Raw genomic sequence first — 18159 nt, forward strand, 5'->3', positions numbered from 1 at the left:
CTACCGGATATACCAGTACTGCCATGTCTCTCCCACTAGAAGGGTGGGATCATATTCTTATATCAGAAATTGATGTGGGGGTATGACTCCAAGGTGTTTGACACCAAACACGACATGTTTCCGTGCAGCCAGTCCAAAGTTAGCATTAACCGTTTTAGATATAATGCACTTAAGAGTATATGGTCAGGCTGTACCACTGACAACCCCGGAGAAGAGATTCTGAAGGCTTTTGAGGGGCTCAGCTCATGCATGGGCACCCTCTCACATATAACCAAGCAACCTGCCTTCAGGATTGATAAGGTCTGCCATAGGGGTGACTGATAGGTTACTATGTGCAGTGATAGGTGAGGTATAGTGAACCTATTCCACAATAAGGGGTGCATGCACCACCTTGCCCAGGCTGCAGTAGCAGACCTGTGGTGTCATTGTGAAGGGCTTTCTAGGGGTGGCACAATACATGCTTCAGCCCATGGTAGACCTCTGGGGTACCTATGCCCTGGGTACATAGTATACCATATACTACGGACTTATAAGGGCACCCCAGAATCCAATCTTTTGTGTACCTAAGGTACTAGGAATTTATTTGTAAGAGAAAGCAGATAGGTTGGGGACCTGATTAGCAGGTTCCCAGCCAAATTAAGTCAAAAACCATCAAAACACCAGGAAAAAAGAGGGGGCAACCATGTAGTCAGATTCCACCTTCCCACATCGACGGGCCAAATAGGCGAGCCATGGCTGACAGAAAGTCTTGCAGCTGGGCCAGAGTCGTCGACGGACCCGGAAAGGGCGGGTAGGCCGTCGGCAACTGCGTAGGCTCCACCAGAGCCGCGGGGGTGGCACCACCCGCACCCTTAGCCATGTCACGCGACAGACTAGGGGAAGGCAAAGACTCCAAGTGCGAAGACATTGTCGAACGATGGTGGTGGTGGTGGCTTCGCGACCGGTCCCTAAACCTGCCACGGGACCGGGACCTTGAGCGGCGCGGAGCCGACTCCCGGGCCTGTAGCAACTTTCGGGTCCGCTCCCACAAACGTTTCTGAGCCATTGCCTGGCATTCGGAGTCGTGGTCGCGCCCCAGGCAGTAGAGACACTCACGGTGTGGGTATGTCTCCGACATCGTGCGGGGACAAGCCGCGCAAGACTTAAAACCGGGCATCCCTATACACCAGGAGTCAAAGACTCAAAAAACAGAGACAAAAAGTTCAAAAAAAGAATTGACTGGGGGTACCGCTCTCTCCGGATCTACGCTTGCTGGCGGGGAAAAAGAAAGAACTGACGTCAGCGCACGTGAGCGCGACTAAGAAGCTCCAGCGACGTCATCTCGGAGACTACGACTCCAGCGATGTACGTGGAGCCGATCGATGACTACTACTGACGCGCAGGGGTATTGCTGATGAAAACTTTCCGGATCCAGTCTGACAACTGGGGATAATTCTAAGGTAAGGAATCTATCACAAATGTGTTTCTTTCAGGTAAAGAAGGTTTAAGCCTTGCAAAAGGTTTATTTTGCCAGGTCAAAAAGCGGTTCTGGTTGTAGCACTCTCAATCCCTATGGAAATTTCATGGAAGGAGCTGAGGTGTCTGAACTTTTTTAAAATGGTTTTGTGAAGATTAAGCAAGCAGTGTTAAAGTTCTTAGCAAAACAAAAAATACTCTTCCTATTTAAAGTCTGACCTAACTAGAACGACACAGTAAAAACTTAAACTTGTGCATTACACACACACACATTTATATTTATATACACACACACACGTGTGTATAGATAGATACAAATGTACATATATATATATATATAGTTCATGAAAAGTAAAATATGCCTTTACGTAAGGATTTATTTTCAAGTATTGTTCCACTGATACAAAAAGGGTTCCCGAGATACTCTATATGTACTGTGTATATGCAGAGGTAGTTCGTTTTAATGAAGATCCCATTATGGAAAACCTGGCATTTTGAGATACATATACACACAGCAATGTACTGGCTTTCCTGCGGTTTGCATGCGTTATTTGCCTTTAAATTGGATTAATTTGCTCTTACCATTTAGGAATTGTCCTTGGAAATCCTGGGCCACATTTCCCTTACCCTATTGGTCCAAAGGCTGGGGAGTAACGAAAACGTGAGGTGAGGGCTCCCTGCAAAGTACGCGGAGACTAGAGCCCTCCTCCCCGGCACACCACCTGCCACTTTTGCTGCGGCAGCCCCTATGAAGCTCGGGGCCTTATCCCACAGCGAGGCTTATGGTGGCCTCTGACTAAATGGTGGACATCCAGCCAGGTGTAACCCAATTACTACTTTCTCAACTCCCCCATCACTGGCTCCTTACAGCCTCGCACAATAAGTAATTCATGAAGACAGCAGATCGAAGGGATACGTTAGTTTTTATTCTGAAACAACCGTGCTCTAGCCACCGAACAAAAAGTACAACTAAACAGTGTAGGAAAAAACAGTTTCAGAGCAGGCATATGTGGAAGTAATCTTACCTAATGTATACAAGGAGCTTGTTTCCCATGACAACATGTTCATCTAGAAAAATCAATTAAGAAAACAGTATGACAGTTATACTGAAAATCTGTAATGGTAATCAAGCATATTCTGTGTACAAATCAGAGATTAAAAAATGTAATTTCCACATGGGGATCAGAAAAAGTGACATTAAACAAGCTGTGAAAAAACGGCAATGAGTGCGGTGACATTTCATTTTCAATAAGGTTTTATACCCAGTGGCTTACAGCCCTGATCAGAGCAGCAAAACACCGAATGTAAGCGGGAACATATATCACAAAATGAGTCAACAGACACAGTAAAAGTTTAGGTCAGTGATGAGCAAAATATTTTGTAATCGGTTTAAGCGTGGAGCTCATAAAATGGAACAAGGGGAAAACAAATGAATCCATTTAATTATCCCTAAGCTTACCTTACTTGAAGAACCCTGAAAATATGCCTTATCTCGGGACGTGAACAGAGTTATGTAGAGACCTCAAGCTACAGAATGTGAAGCCCTCTGCAAAGGTCCTCAATATTCGGCACGCCCCTAGTCTCCTCCCAACCCGCACCACCCTGTAGAGTACAGTGTACCCTAACCTGGAATGTACCTAATGTACCACAAAATTGTGTGAAGGTGGGAAAATAGTATTTACTTTTTCCCCTTTTCCCAAGTAAAAAGTAAATGTGGGGTGAGTTCTATGCCCTATACTGTCAGAGTTGAATGGTTTACATCACAACCTTCCCAGATCGTTGAGTGAAGGAGCACCGATGTATTCCTTCATGGTTCTTTGACAAGGCCAGGAGACAAAGGAGTGTTGTATCTGGAGGGTGTAGTTATAGATTAATCTGTACAATAAACTAATTTACACCCTCAGAGCTATCCTGCATACAATATAAATCTCACAACTGCATATTATACACCAAGGTCTGCGCAAGCATATTACCTCTAAGTTAACACACACATTAAATACCTTTGTTACCTTCGTATTAGTATACCGCAACATTGCTGCAGATACATAGATTTCTGCAGCAAGTGCCTTAAAACTTAAGCTAGTTTAACAAACTTCGTTTGAAAGCAGAAGTTTCATTGTTATTTTTTTGTTCCTTACTGTCAATTTCGTTGGAGGCAGACTGTCAAAGTTTTAATAAATAATGCATGTTTTGGCAGACTATAGCATTACTGGCATTGGCCGTACCTCACATGACAATATCCCTCAAGCTTGCGCACCTCATGCCACCTCCTTTTTCATCTTACCTCTCACCCCTGCACACATTTCGCGGGTATTTTGTACCATTTCAGAACTGGCACTAAAGTCAAGGTGGCTGTGCACGGGGTGTAGTGAAACGTTAAACCTCGTAGTCAGCGCTCTCTAGGTACGCCTTAAGGTCGTGAGCAAAGAATTCAAAGGCACCACAGGGTGCACTGTAAGGTTATACTCTGTGCTCACTGACTGTTGTGCATGGAATAATGCTGCGCACAGTCCTCTGATCAGGGCATTGGGTGTAGGCCATGGTATCGGAGGGAGTGACTGTTGGACAACTAATTGATTAACGTTAGTTGCTTCTAGGGTTTGCTTTGTAACCATGGCATACTTTCAATTGAATAGTTTAAGGGGAAGATATAGCGATAAATAGATATGTGGGTAATGCCTCTACCTTAATGGTCGTTCATAATCTTCTAAAAATCTTTAATTCATGCTCTCTACTTGATGCTATATTTTATCAGGCCAGTAGCACCATTAAACAATTACATTTTTGGTAGGTGCTTAGCAAGTGATACAAAATTAAATCACAAGCAAAGTAGCTCAATTTCCTGCATCATCAGCAAAACATTCATAACATTAACCCACCTTGATTAGCGTTCAGAAACACTATGGGTTAAAAGCAGGCAACATTTTCCTACTCTTGTGAGCGTTTTCCATGCAGTTAGCAGTAGATAGTAAAACCCTCATAGTAGTTTTATCCAAACGAGATTTGTGGAGAAACCCACAGGACACAGAGACAAGAACAGGATTAGTAAGGGCATTTATCCTGGACAGTCATCTTGAGAAGAACCAGTAGGCTCTTCATGTGATATTGAATGGAAGTATGGTGTGTATCTGGTTAGCAGGTACAGATCACATAACAGAGGTTACCGGTCCATTTTAAGAATTAATCAAACAAAGAATACCAAGTTCACAATCCGTAGCCAGGAAATGAAATTGAAAGAGCCAACGAGAGGAATAATAAGGAAGCTTAGTGGACAGAAAGGCAGGTATGCAAAGCAACGCATTTCAAACAGGCAGGATGAAGAATGCCAGGGCATAGAAAACAGCTAGAAAGAGGTTATTGTCACTCTGCATACAACCCCCATCTACTTTAGATGGACACAGGGTCTACTGATCAACAAGGATGGGGTTAAATACCTGGGGTTACATATGACCACAGAAAATGCTATCACATGCTGAAAAATAGCCATTTGACTAACCTCCTTGTTAATATGTTTGCGGACGAATCAAGGGACTCTCAGAATAGCTCTGGCGAAGTGTTTTAAGTCCCAATATGAAGTAGATTCGGAGCAGAAGATATCATCTCATACTACAGCGCATTTGGTAATGCTTAACGTGTGGTGGTATGATACAGAGTTTGACCTCGCACTTGCAAACAACAAATGGGGTTTGAAAGAGACTTGCTGCACTTATATTACAGGGATAAGTACAGGTCCCCTCACCCCACCTGCTACTAAGACAGTGTTCAAAATACAGCATGAGACTCTGAAGGACTTGAGATGGAGGAATTCATTAACTGAAGAGACTCCTTCGTGGTGTGGAAGGAGGTTTGAAACTGCGAGACTACTGTGATAGGAGACCACCAGAATATCCAGACTGGGAGATGAGCTGTCTAGAAGTGTCCTTTGCTTTTCTGCGAATATCCAGAAGAATAACCTCTAAATGAGACGATTTTTCTGGTACTCCCAACTGTGTTATGCAATCACAGCAAATATGGATAATTTAACTGAACTCCCTGAGGTCAAACCATTGGGGGTCTACATTAGTGGAGTGGGACTTAAGGGAGCATAAAAAATCTCAAATATATCGCCGATTGGTGATTAACACCCCAGATTCCTTTGACAGGCTGAAACGGGTATGATAGAGGGACATTGGGAATGTGACAGATGACGAATGGCAGTATGCAAGAATGACCTCACATGAACCAGTTTTACCAGTACGATGCAATTGAATAGTTTACATCACAAACACCTCACCAATGCAAGACTCAGGAGATTTGGTCACATTACTACCCTTTTAGGCCTGACAGGAACCTCATACATACAATTGCAAAAATACATACAGTTGCAAAATAAGGACTTTTTGGAAAAGTGGCTATTGCTTTAGGGCTGAAGCGGAAGCCCCGAAACTTGCATTGTTGCACATAATAATAGCTACTGACCTAAAACCGCAAACAATTGCCATTGTTGGGGGTTAGTATACTTGTCCCAAAAAGAAACATCACCAAGCATTGGAATAGGCCGAGCCCCATCCCTGGAAATATCAGAAAGGAGACACACATGCATGACCTAGGAGATCCTGGTACATATAGCAATAGCATGTCAGCAGAAACACGTTAAAGTATGTATTGGTGCCAGCAGCGGAAAAATGTAATTGATTTATTTTCAGGCCAGAGGAAGGGTGTTGGTCCTCGGAGACCTTGCTTAATGGGGACACCGGGGATGAGGATTTCTTGTGACCAACTGACTGGCTGTTATCGTTGGCAAGAGGATAGATGTTTGTATCAAAATACTGTGGAAGCCATTGTGTCTTTCTGCAAATGCCAATAAAAATTATTAAAAAAAAAAAAACAACAAACTGCACATATTGTTTTGCATAGTATATTTGACCTGCACACGAACAAGGCTTTAAATACTAATAATCTCACTCTCAGAAAACCGACTGCCCTGAGAATGGATCCTCATTCGCGAAGATAAGTAATACTTATTGAAGATAGAGGGAAATGGAAATGGAGTTCCAGAGAGTGAACCCAGGATGGGACATGCATTAGCTTAGTGCTATTAAAGGAGACCCCACTCTCAATGGATCAGACAGCGGAATTGCTGTGTCCGGCCAAACGAGCAATGTGCAGTTCTCTGAAACATGTATGTTGGTCAATAGGCAAAAGATGGCAAATATGCATCCAGCAAATTCACTGTCAGAAGAAGCCAAATATGAGCTTTCGGAATCTGCTTCTATGGCCTAATAAGCTGCATTTGTAAGCCAGATTCATAAAGAACATTTTGATTTGCATATTTGGAAAGAAAAATTAGAATTTTCTTATTGAATTGCAAACAAGAAATTGGCACAACTATCAGCGACGGGGTATGTGAAAGAGCTAGTTCCACTGAAAACTGAAGGCATTTTTAAAGGCAATACTTGGACACAGGCTACAATGAAATCCGGAGAGAATTCGGGTTTGCAGAGCTCATCATTGCTGCTTTCAACGATTACATAGGTTTTACTGAAGTTAAGCAACAAATATTTAATTGGTAATCATTAACAAATTAGTCAGACTCTGAATCTGAGTGTACTCAAACCCAGGTCTCTATCAAGTTGTAAGAGGCTTTTGACACAACTGCATGCATATTTAAATCCACATTTAGGAATTTATTAGATTATAAAAGGGTGCAGACAAACAGATCAAGCAGGATAGGCCACAGTCATAAATATTTGCAAACACTTCAACAGCCAAAAAAAGAAAGAAGCTTAGGGAGATAAATCCACTGCTTGACTTCAATTTGTCAAAGCAACCAAAATCAGGCGAGGCCAAAGCGCGAACCCGGTCGCATACTCTTCTTTCTGTACCCCGGGCCAGAGTTTTCTGCAAATATTCCACGTTTGGGAATATTCTGAACTCTAGATTTGCTCACCGTTCTTGCAATGCCAGTCAGGGACCCTGTTTTCTTCTTTGACCAGGTGCAAAGCAGGTGAGGAACTTTGGAGGCATGCCAGCCCTCAAAGGTGCCTAGCATTTTCAAGATGGCCACTGCTCCATTCAGTGAGTCACCCTGAGGAACAGTTCGACACCGGGGTGCGGCCATCCATATGTTTCGGCCGCGGTTACTAGAAGGGTCTTTTGTGGGACATGACTGTTCTTGGAGGAGCCTGCTGCCACCAGACATACCATGATTTCCTTCCGCGGACTGGCCTAGAGATATGACTTGAAGGTGTTCGCCCGTCCTACATGTGATAGTGCAACACGTGGGACCTGGCGGGGTTACGTGGTTCCCCATCCAGGAGTAAATAACCGCAAATAATGGCACAGCGCAGTGCTCCCGGCACAGGATGAGAAAGGCCTCCCCCCTCCAACCTCCCCCAGCCGTTGCTCCCGCGGACAGGATAAAATGTCAGGGACCAGCTGTGGGGCCACGGAGAGGCCCTTGAGGGTCACAGGAAGCTCCGGAGAGTGGAGCTTCCCTGTTGAGGACACCGGCGAATAAATTAACAGCCCCTAGAGGCATTCTGAGATTGTTGATTTACCAGCATCTATTTTGTCCATCCCCTCTGAGCTCAGGCTTGCATAAGGTGAAGGGAACTGCCTTTGAATCCTGACTTTCTCCCTGCCTGCAGGCTTGCTTGAGGGGAACAGCGCTTCCGACTTGTCCTCTGGTCTGACATTTGTTTATCTTCCTGTCCAATGAAGCTTGATAAACTGTGGGATCTGATATATATATTCCCTACAGTTGTTTTTGCTTGTACGTAGTTAAAGTTAGGACCTAGTTTCCATAGGAAAAGCATTTTTTGACTTGCGTATAACTTTGGTGTCGTTTGACAAATCTTCATGAAATTTTCCAAAGAAAGTGTCAAGGTAGTTTCTGATTGTCATGAAACGTTTAGGAGTGATACGTTCAGTGGGGACCGAGAATTTGGGGTGCGAAATAAGGGTATGTTTGTAATGTTAATTCCCATAGGAACCTTTAGCCACAGCTACAGCCCGAATCGCTGAACGAACTTACACCAAATTTGGCAGGGAGGTAGATGTTGGTTCAAGAAAGTGCCTTATGCTTATTTGGTGTGAATCTGTCCAGCAGTTGTTGAGATATGTAAGATTAAATTATTGTGATATCGCTGGACGCGGATATTTCTCGGTCGTTTCGTGATTAATCGTGAATGCACGTTCAAACAGGAATGCGATGATTGGCAGGGCGGAACCTGAACAGAAAGTTCCAGCTGCCATTTTATTGCCAAGGAATGGTCCCCGGGGCTGAACATTTCTGAAAAAGCTAACATTTGAGCAATGGGGCTGATAGTGACAAGTTATGTGTCCAAAATAGATTTTTTAAATCGCGTGTGATATTCGTTACGACCACCAGCGCTTGCCCCAGGTATAATCGCGGGGACATTGTGACTATTAACATCACCGCGAATATTGGTGAAAATATAAAAAATATATTAGTGAATCATTAATATGCACTGTTATAGAGATATTGAGATGTTATTAAGTGTTTTTATAGAATTATTTGTATAGTGAGTTATCTGTGATGGTTAGAATTAATTATATTGTTATAATTTTTTTATGTGGTGGTGGCTATTGAATTTGTGCTTTTGCTTTCCTCTTTCGTGTTGTAACTGCGAGGTTTGCGGCGACCAATGTCTTCGTGATCTCCGGCCTCACCGCGAAAATGAAAAATAGGTTTCAGAGATGGTTGTTCTAGAAATACACTAGAAAAACATGAGTCTGAAGTGTATAGTAATAAAGGCGCCAGGTGTAAAATACTGTAATGTGTGTGCATAGATGTGTTTTCACTTTATGGAAAAGGCGCAACCTATGCGTTTAATGGCGACATCCTGAATAACCGCAAATGCAGAAAATGGTCTGAAAGAAACTTGGTTCAATAATATGAGGTTAAACTTTGAAAGAAGTATGTATTTAATATGTGTAGGGCTATGTTCAGAACGTATTTGTTTACATATTATTTTTGTATGTGTTGGTGGTCATTGAACGTCTGCTTTTTTTTCCTGTTTTCGCAACGTGTCTGCAGGGATCACGACTGCTGACGTCATCGTGGTCTCTGGAGTCACTGCGAACAGTCAAAATTGGTTTTAGGGATACTTTTTATAGAAACTCTCTACTAAAACATGACTTTAGAGAATACTGTAAGAGAACCCTAGTCTGTAAAATACTGTAGTATGTGTGGCTATATGTGTTTTACACTTTATGGAAAAGGCGTGATCGTCGCGGTTAACAACACCATTGCGACGTCCCAAATAACCGCAAAAACAGAAAATCGGTCAGAAAGATGGATTTTAAAGAAACTTAGTACAAAAACATGAGTTTTAACATGTTTTTAAAGAAGTATGTACATAGTAATATATGTAGGGTAATGTTCAGAATGGATTTTTTTACGTATTATTTTTGGATGTGTTGGTGTTCATTTAATGTCTGCTTTTGTCTTCCATTTTTGCGACATGTCTGTGAGGATCGCGATGTCGTGAATATAATTTTTTTTAAGAAAAACAAACAACGTTCAATAATCCACAGAAAAAATACAAGCTTATAAAAATTCCTCTCATAGAGCCATTTTAGATAGAAAATACAATTTAAAAATTCAATAAAAATCGTAGGACGTTATAGTTGGGAAATAGAATTTGAAAAACCTTATAAATTACGGTTTAGTTATGCTGACATTTCACTCGTACAAAACCAGAGAAATTCATCAGTTATCGTTAGCTGAGCTAACTATAACTCGCGCCCCCACAATGCACTGCTTATGACCGCATAGATTACATCACTCATGACATGGTCAGTGACATCACTGATGAAATCTCAAATGACATCACTGATGACATCATCCACAGAATCTCTCACACACCCACTCACACCCCAATATAACGTTTCATTCACCCTCTCCAACTTCCAGACTACCATTCTTAAAACCATTGAGTCAACCATACCAGTACGTACACACCCATTCACTGATTGATAGGTTTACACACGCATCCACTCAGTCACCCATACAGCCGCTCATATACCCACTCACTCACTAATACAGCCCGATATGTACACCCATGCAGCTACTCACCCACTCTCAGTCTCCCATAGAGCTACTCACACACCTACTCACTCATCCATAGAGTCAATCACACAGTCACTTACTGACCTATACACTTATACACAGACCAACTCACATATTTACACAGATACTAACACATACCCACTCACTTATATAGTCCCTGACACAAGCACACACTCACCCATACAGCAACTCACACAATTACTCACTCACACATACAGTCACTTATATACTCCAACACTCACTTATACTGCCTTTCACATATGCAGTTACTCACTCATATACCACTGACACATCCATTCACTCACCGACACAGCCATAAGCACACAAACTCACCCATACAGCCCGTCACAGATGCAATCACAAACCCATACAGCCACTGACTCACCAACTCACTCATCCATGCAGGAAGTCACACCAACACTCATACATCCTTAACCAATCAATAACTCATACAGCCACTAATGTACCTACTCACCAACCCATACAACAACTTGCACACCAACTGACAGGCTGATACAGACATCCACACAAATTAGTCATTCACCCATACATTCACTAAGACACGTATAATCACTCACTTATACAGTCAGTCAGGCACCCACTAAATCATCCATACAGGCACTCACACACCCACTGATTCATCAGTACACATTGGTGTATATATATTTTACACTCAAACTTTTTAGAAACACTCACAGTCACTGGATGATGTCATCAGTGGTGTCATTAGTAATGTCATTTGATATGTCATCAGTAATGTCACTGACCATGTCATTAGTGATGTAATATGTGAGGTCATAAGCAGGGCATTGCGGGGGTGAGAGTTATAGTTAGCCAAGCTAACTATAACTGCAGAATTTCTCTGGTTTTGTACAAGTGAAATGTCAACCTAACTATAACGTCCCTGTGAAAATATATATATATCTCTCTCTCACTGGCCAAGCTGGGGAGGGAGGGGGCTCTCTTCTTTGCTTCGCTTTCCTGTAGCCAGTCATTGCATAGTTGAAAACAGAGGCACAAAGGTTATCCAATATACGGGAAGTGCTGATGGCCCAAGCACAATCTTTACTAGCTTCTCACCACAATGCAGATTCTCCCCCCCTGCCAGTTGTCGATGCGGAGGCCCCAGCCACTAAAATGACTTTTAGTTTAATGTCCAAATCCTGAAAGCACATTTCATTCCTCTGTCAAGACATCAACCAATCCATTGCTTAGCTTGACCAGCACCGTCACAAATTAGAGGGTCGTTTAGATCAACTTAAGGGTGGAGTGAGACCAGGAGCAGGATACAGTGTTTGCGAAAGTGGATGTACTCCAGTGAACCCAAAGAACCCTTATTCGGAAGAATGAAAATGGCGTAAAACATTGCTGCAGCAACAATATGCGTATTTAAGGAATCAGCTCATCTATTTCAGACTCCGAGCTCCCAACTTAAGTTCAACAACTCTTCCGCACTCTACTTTCGGCCTCTGTAGATCTAGAAATATTGTTGGATTCCATCCATAGAGTGTATTCAGACTTTCAACTAAAGCACCATCTTACTCCTGATGTCTTTAGCAGAATCCACCTTTATAAACTCAAAGAGAAGTTTTTCAAGCCTCTCGCAAATAGGGCCCCATCGACTACAGTGGAGACACCATACACATCTTTCAAGACCTCTCAGCCTATACCCTAGCGAAGCGGAGGGAATTTAAAAGGCCGACTGGTCCTTCTATGGCACAACATACCACAAAAGGACCAGGGTTCCTGCTGTGTCTTCTCTTCACTCTCCAGGTCAAGCAGTACCCAGTGTACATTCTGGAAGAGGCTGCAACTTTCCTCCACTTTTAGACTGATAATCACCCTTCCTCCCCATGCCATGCCACTCCGAACAGGAAAACCAACTAGCCAGTGGGGAACCCACCAAACTCCAAATCGGCAGTAAGCGACACGTAAACTGGTTTGTCATGAGAGTGAGCCACGCACTGAAGAAATGACTGACGACGAGTAAGGCCGAGTTTCTGCCTTATGACCTTATTATGATCTGTCAAGGCCTGGTGAGACTTATCTTCCCTTAATTCTGTGTTTCACGAGTCCTGGCCCAAGGAATCATATGTGACCTGCCCCGCCTCTTCTGGACCTTGACTAGGCTTTGTTCTCTAGTTGTTATTTCTTTTTCTTAAATGATTGTTTCTAATTGACATGGTTTCTCTTGATCACTACTTTGAGGAGAACAATGTTATTTAAACACATTGCATCTCACAAACTCGATCTAGAGGCCCAGATACATGGGACAAAGGCAGAACACTCCGGCTCACGGGAAGTCCAAAAGGCCTTACTTAAAGGCAGGAGGGAACTTGATGTGGGAAACCTACTAAGCAAATATATTACCAGAAGGGAAATAAGGCAGGTCAGTTACTGGACGATACATTCCAGTTTCTGCAACTTCGGTATAGGATTACTTCAATTACTCTTCCCTCAGGAGATGTGGTTACTCAAACACAAAATATAATCAGACTTTTATGAGCATTAACAGACTCTTTATGCCATGGAACCTACATCAGAAGGGGATCAAGATGACTATCTACACATCTTTCCCTTGGATTGCTTTCCCCTATGATTTTTGCTTTTGGTCTGGAGCCTTTGGTGTGGAAGACTAACCATAATCCCAAGATTACGGGACCATTTTTCCAGAATTTCTGGAAGTAAATGGGCTTTATTAGCCATACACTGTCTAACTGGGTCATCCTCATCCCTTAACTACCTGAGTGTAACCCTCACACCCAGAACGGAAGATCGTTATGCTGCCAATATTCCTCCTCTTTTGGACACCCTCTTTAAAGACCTTTATAGGTAGGGAAAGCTGGAATTTTCATGGTTTGGAAGGCTGGCCTGCATTAAAATGAATTTCCTACCCTGATTACTCTACACTATTAAGATGCTTCCACTGTTAATACCACGAGACACAATGCACCTTATTCACAATAAGCTCTTGCTTTTCATGTGGGTAGGGAAAACCCTGAGGGTCTCCTGAAAAATAACGTGTAGACACAGGTCGGAGGGTGGCTTAGGCTTTCCCTACATTGATCATTTTATCTCAGCCGCTCTGCTTTGCCTTCTATTAGATCGTACCAATTCTAATACTGTGAAGATTTGGGCATGTTGAGGCTCACTTTTCGGTTCCACCAATCCACACATTACAATGGCTCACTCTGTAAGCTGTCCATGCGACTCCCTCTTGCCCTTCACTTGCATCACTCTAACATATTTGACTGCAGAGCCTGAGCTCAGAGTTAACGAGTTACCCTTCCTCAATGATGCCAGTCCTCAATGACCCTGATTTCCTCCCGGGTGTGCAGGATAGGAACTTTTGTAAATGGTTCCTTAATCAGACAGCTATGTTGTCCGATCTCTACACCAAAGGTAAACTCCTCACTTCAAGCACCATAACCCACTGCCTTTCCTTAGAAACTGATCGCCCACAATACATTTTACAACTATTGCATTGGGCATCCTCACCCTCTAACCGCTCTCAGGCCTCTAGAGCCTTCATGCCCATGGAAACATACTTGAAAGACAACCTATCTAGTAAGGACATTATTAATCTTTAGTGACTTCTAGAGCTCCCGCCTCGAGAGGCCAAATCATGGTAAACCCTTAAATGGGAAGAGGAATTACAGGTCTTGCTCGACTAAACCTCATGGTCTGGATGCAGGCATTGACCTCATCTATGTGTCCTACCTATAAAACAACAGTTATAAAATTCTTTTGAGATGGTATCTCACACTGGTTCAAATGGAGACTATCTATGAATATAATCTGGAGTGCTGGCAATGCAATACCAATCGAGGAACGATGGCTTAACAAGTGGTTTTGCACCTGAGTTCAGTCGGTCTGGAAAGAGATACTGCAGCATATTAAGATCATCACAAATATTACATTACATAGGGATCTTACTACATTATTGCTGGATGGCACAGGGGAGCATTCGGAGTATCTATTGACGACTCCTGGAGGCTCACTACTCATCCAGTTTCTTCTAGCTCCACACAACAATTGCTCGGGAGTGGCGAGCTCGGGCACCCCTAACAATTCAAATGTGGTCTGTAGTGTAGTCTCTTTATACCTTGGAGAAATTGACACATATAGTAAGGGACAGAATCCCTAAGTTTGAGAAAAACAAGGGCTCCATTTCACTCAGGGTGGGAATCTGTCTGGGACCTAGCCGCCTTCCGAAATTCATTCATGCTTTAGGTCTTTGTGACCGGAGGAGGACTCAGTCCAGGAAGATGAAACCACGTCTGACTAACCATAACCCAGACATCCACAGTGGCAGAGGACGATGGATTCTTGGATTCTTTACCTTTTCCTTTGATAGGTGGATTTTGTGGGCAGAGTGAGGGGGTAATTAGATCTGGGCAGTCGGGATGAGGGAAGACTTTATAAATCAAGGTACCCAAAGGATATGCTATTTGCACGTTAGTCCTACACTTGGAAAGTTGCACTGTTGACTTTATTGTTTTTTTTTTTTACACACTTGCTTCATTATGTCTCTATAGCTTAAACCTTTGTCAACTTTTATCATTGCATAGGTGATCAATGCTTCATCGGTTCTTTAGCATGGTATGTTACGATCTCTTAGTTGAGTGGACAGGACTGACTAACTTTTTAGCATTAGCAGTGGAATACCCAAGGAGCGCAACAATGTACTTTTGCTCGAATTTCATACCATGTGATGTTCAATTAGTGGCCATCATCGATGGTCAAAATGGTAGATGCATTGTACTAAGTTTAGTGTATATTGGAATATTTGTTTGCAGTAACATTTAATAAAAAGAATTTCCCAAAAATAGGTCCGAAATCACCAGAGAAACATTTTTACTTAAAACATCCTAGTTATGGTGGCTGACTAGTTTTTGATGGTTAAAAAACATCAGACACCACAGCGGCACCAACAGAATCAGGGGGCAGATGCTGCGCCATCAAATTTTCATAGGGGTGCCAGGACAAGTTTGTTCCCTCATTCGAGGTAAAGCGAACTTGAAAGCATCAGGCAAGGCGCTTTCTTAATATCAAGTCTCCAATGAGGCGTTATTCACACTCAATGACACTGCAGAATGTTTCTGGTCTTCCAACATTTTCCATGTATCAAACAAGATCAATCACTGGCAAAAGACAGGAGGAAATTACTGCAACCAAAGACTTTTACGTAATATCAAATGATATAGAGAAAGGGGTTTAATTAGGAGATTAGTGGACTGTAGGTAAGTCTTCTAAAAAAGAATTGCCCTTATCAACATCGAGGGAAATGCCTACAATATTGTTAAAAGAAGGAATTAAGGGGAGACTGGCAAAGAGGGACTGCCCATAGGGGATCTTGACAGCGTCTGGATATCTCAAAATAACATTTCTACTTAATTATTTGCAGACTGCAATTCTGTCTATGATACAAATCTTTTTTGTTGTTCTGATCAAAGCATTATCGGTTCTTTGTTGGCTCACAGCTAGTGCCTAGGAACTGTAAACATATATGCAACTCTTTCCATCGAACAAAGATTGCCTGACATTTGAACAGTGGTAAAAAATACTCTTGGGTGACAATCATTTCTGATCAACTATAACAGCAGTTTTGCATATTCTTTCTATTGAGTATAAAGAAATCACCTGTTTGCAATAGTGGATATACATGTACCACATAAATACAACATACTGGTTGCTGCGAACCCTACTCTTGAAATATAAAAAAGGGATGCCTATGCTAGTGGGGAAAATCTGCCAGTAGTGCTTTGGTGCAGATAAGTGGGTATCATGCAGGACCTGTGAATGATCCAAACACCGAGAAGGGAACGAGAATCATTGTTTCATTAGAACAAAAATCATAAAGGTAACCAACCCTGAGCCCTCGGTGCTCAGGGCAAATTGCTGCATTTAAAATATCCCTAAAAGGCTAAATTCAGCCCAAACACATGCAGAAGGGTCCAAAGTCAAATTTGAAATGCAAACTACATTTTATGTAGTGATTTCTGGTAGGTCCTGCATGTTATAGGGCCAAACTTGATTAGAAAGTCAGATATCTATGCCTTGTTCTTTGAACTCTTATCCTGTTAAGAGATAATGCTTGGTTTGAACATACCTAGAATGAAGTAGAGACCAGGTCCAAATGGAGGAAAATCATGTCATAACATTAGAAAGCAGCTTATAGCAAGTGTTTGCTGTCCAAGGGATTTTCAAACTACGCAGTTAAAAACCTTCCTTTTATGGAAAATAAGATGGAAAGGGTGAAATGGAGGAATTTGCGGGTTGAAAATCATAAGTTCTGAAAAATGACTGAGCACACTTCAATCAAGCAGGCATCCTGTTCAGATGATGCACCAAAGGCACTATGAGGGGAATAGCTAGGTTAAAGGATCCTCAGAATTTGGACCAGGCACTGAATATGAGGTGGCAAAAAGAAAAGATACTGCACAAATGGAATCAAATGCTTCTATTCCATCCTCTTATGCAACACAGATTAAGGAAAAGAGCTGCAGAATATTAGAATTTGAGAGGGTTGAAAGTCAGTGTAGCAGTACGTGAGCTAGCAAGGTCAAGAGTGAAGTAAACAATGTAAATAAATAACAGTGGGGAAATGAAGGCAATTGCAGTCCTCCTGGACTATAAGCAAAACAAATCCAAGACTAAAGCAGGGTCTGAGGAGGGTTCTATTAAGTGAAAAAGAAAGGTGACAGTTACACTGTCTTGCAGTGTATGTGGTTGCTTTTCTTAGCAGCCCACAAGGGGATGATTGTGCTATCATACAAAATTCCTATTCCTTCGAGTCAGTGATGTTTATATGCTTGACTTCATGAAGCGTCATGGATGCCTTAACATGTGCTTTCCAATCCAACATAAAAAGGAAATTACAGTGTTCTTCATTATAATATGAAACTTAATGCCCTTAAGATTAACAGTGTACATTCAGAGTGCATTTTAATGTAGCTACTACAGTCGTCTAAAAAATGAAACCTCCGTAATCTGGAGACAGAACAGATAATACTGACATTGGGGGGCAGACTCTAAGAATTGAAAGGTAAAAACCAAATCATGAGTCCGGGGAAGTAAGGGGGTGGGTCATATTATCAGTGTTCACATGACTGAAAAAGGCACAGATAATCCTGAAACTACGGTTACAACCTGAAAGGTAAGAAGTACGGTGCCCCTTGTTTTGGTGCCGTCAATAAGAGATGGCATGGAATGAATGGGGAGATCAGTTAACATAATGCAAGACCTATACATGTGAATTAAACTATGTGCATACACAGAATCGGGAAAATTGTGACTTTAATGCTGCTTTCTTTGCCAATGCTGAACGTTTGCAAGATGTAACTCGCATATCAATGAAGATGTTCTACTTAGGAATCAGTGACTTGGGGGTGTTATACAGATGAAAGGGGGTGAAATATTCGTATGTGCCACCAGACTCCATTTGCTCGTCTGTCATGCCTCCCTATTCCATTTGACTCTTTGCCTTATGCATTTCACCCAAAATAGTTCCTCAAAATGCCCTACTTTTTGTCTGGAAAGAAGGGTTCCCCTTTCCCCCAGCAACACAGTACATTGGGGCCACTGCCTTAAGTCCCCTATAATTTCAATATACACAGTATCAACCA

General features: G+C 42.3%; 1 protein-coding gene across 1 annotated transcript in view; it reads right to left on the bottom strand.

Annotated features, from left to right (window-relative positions):
- VPS8 (VPS8 subunit of CORVET complex) overlaps window positions 1–18159 on the bottom strand; it is a 1789524-nt gene that overhangs the window by 1018707 nt on the left and 752658 nt on the right. The window contains exon 24 of the mRNA XM_085648738.1: window positions 2481–2523. Within this exon, the coding sequence (XP_085504864.1) occupies window positions 2481–2523 (43 nt within the window). The remainder of the gene's footprint in view (window positions 1–2480; window positions 2524–18159) is intronic.

The sequence above is a fragment of the Triturus cristatus genome, chromosome 3_2 (genome assembly GCF_964204655.1).
Source record: "Triturus cristatus chromosome 3_2, aTriCri1.1, whole genome shotgun sequence".
Classification (NCBI taxonomy): domain Eukaryota; kingdom Metazoa; phylum Chordata; class Amphibia; order Caudata; family Salamandridae; genus Triturus; species Triturus cristatus.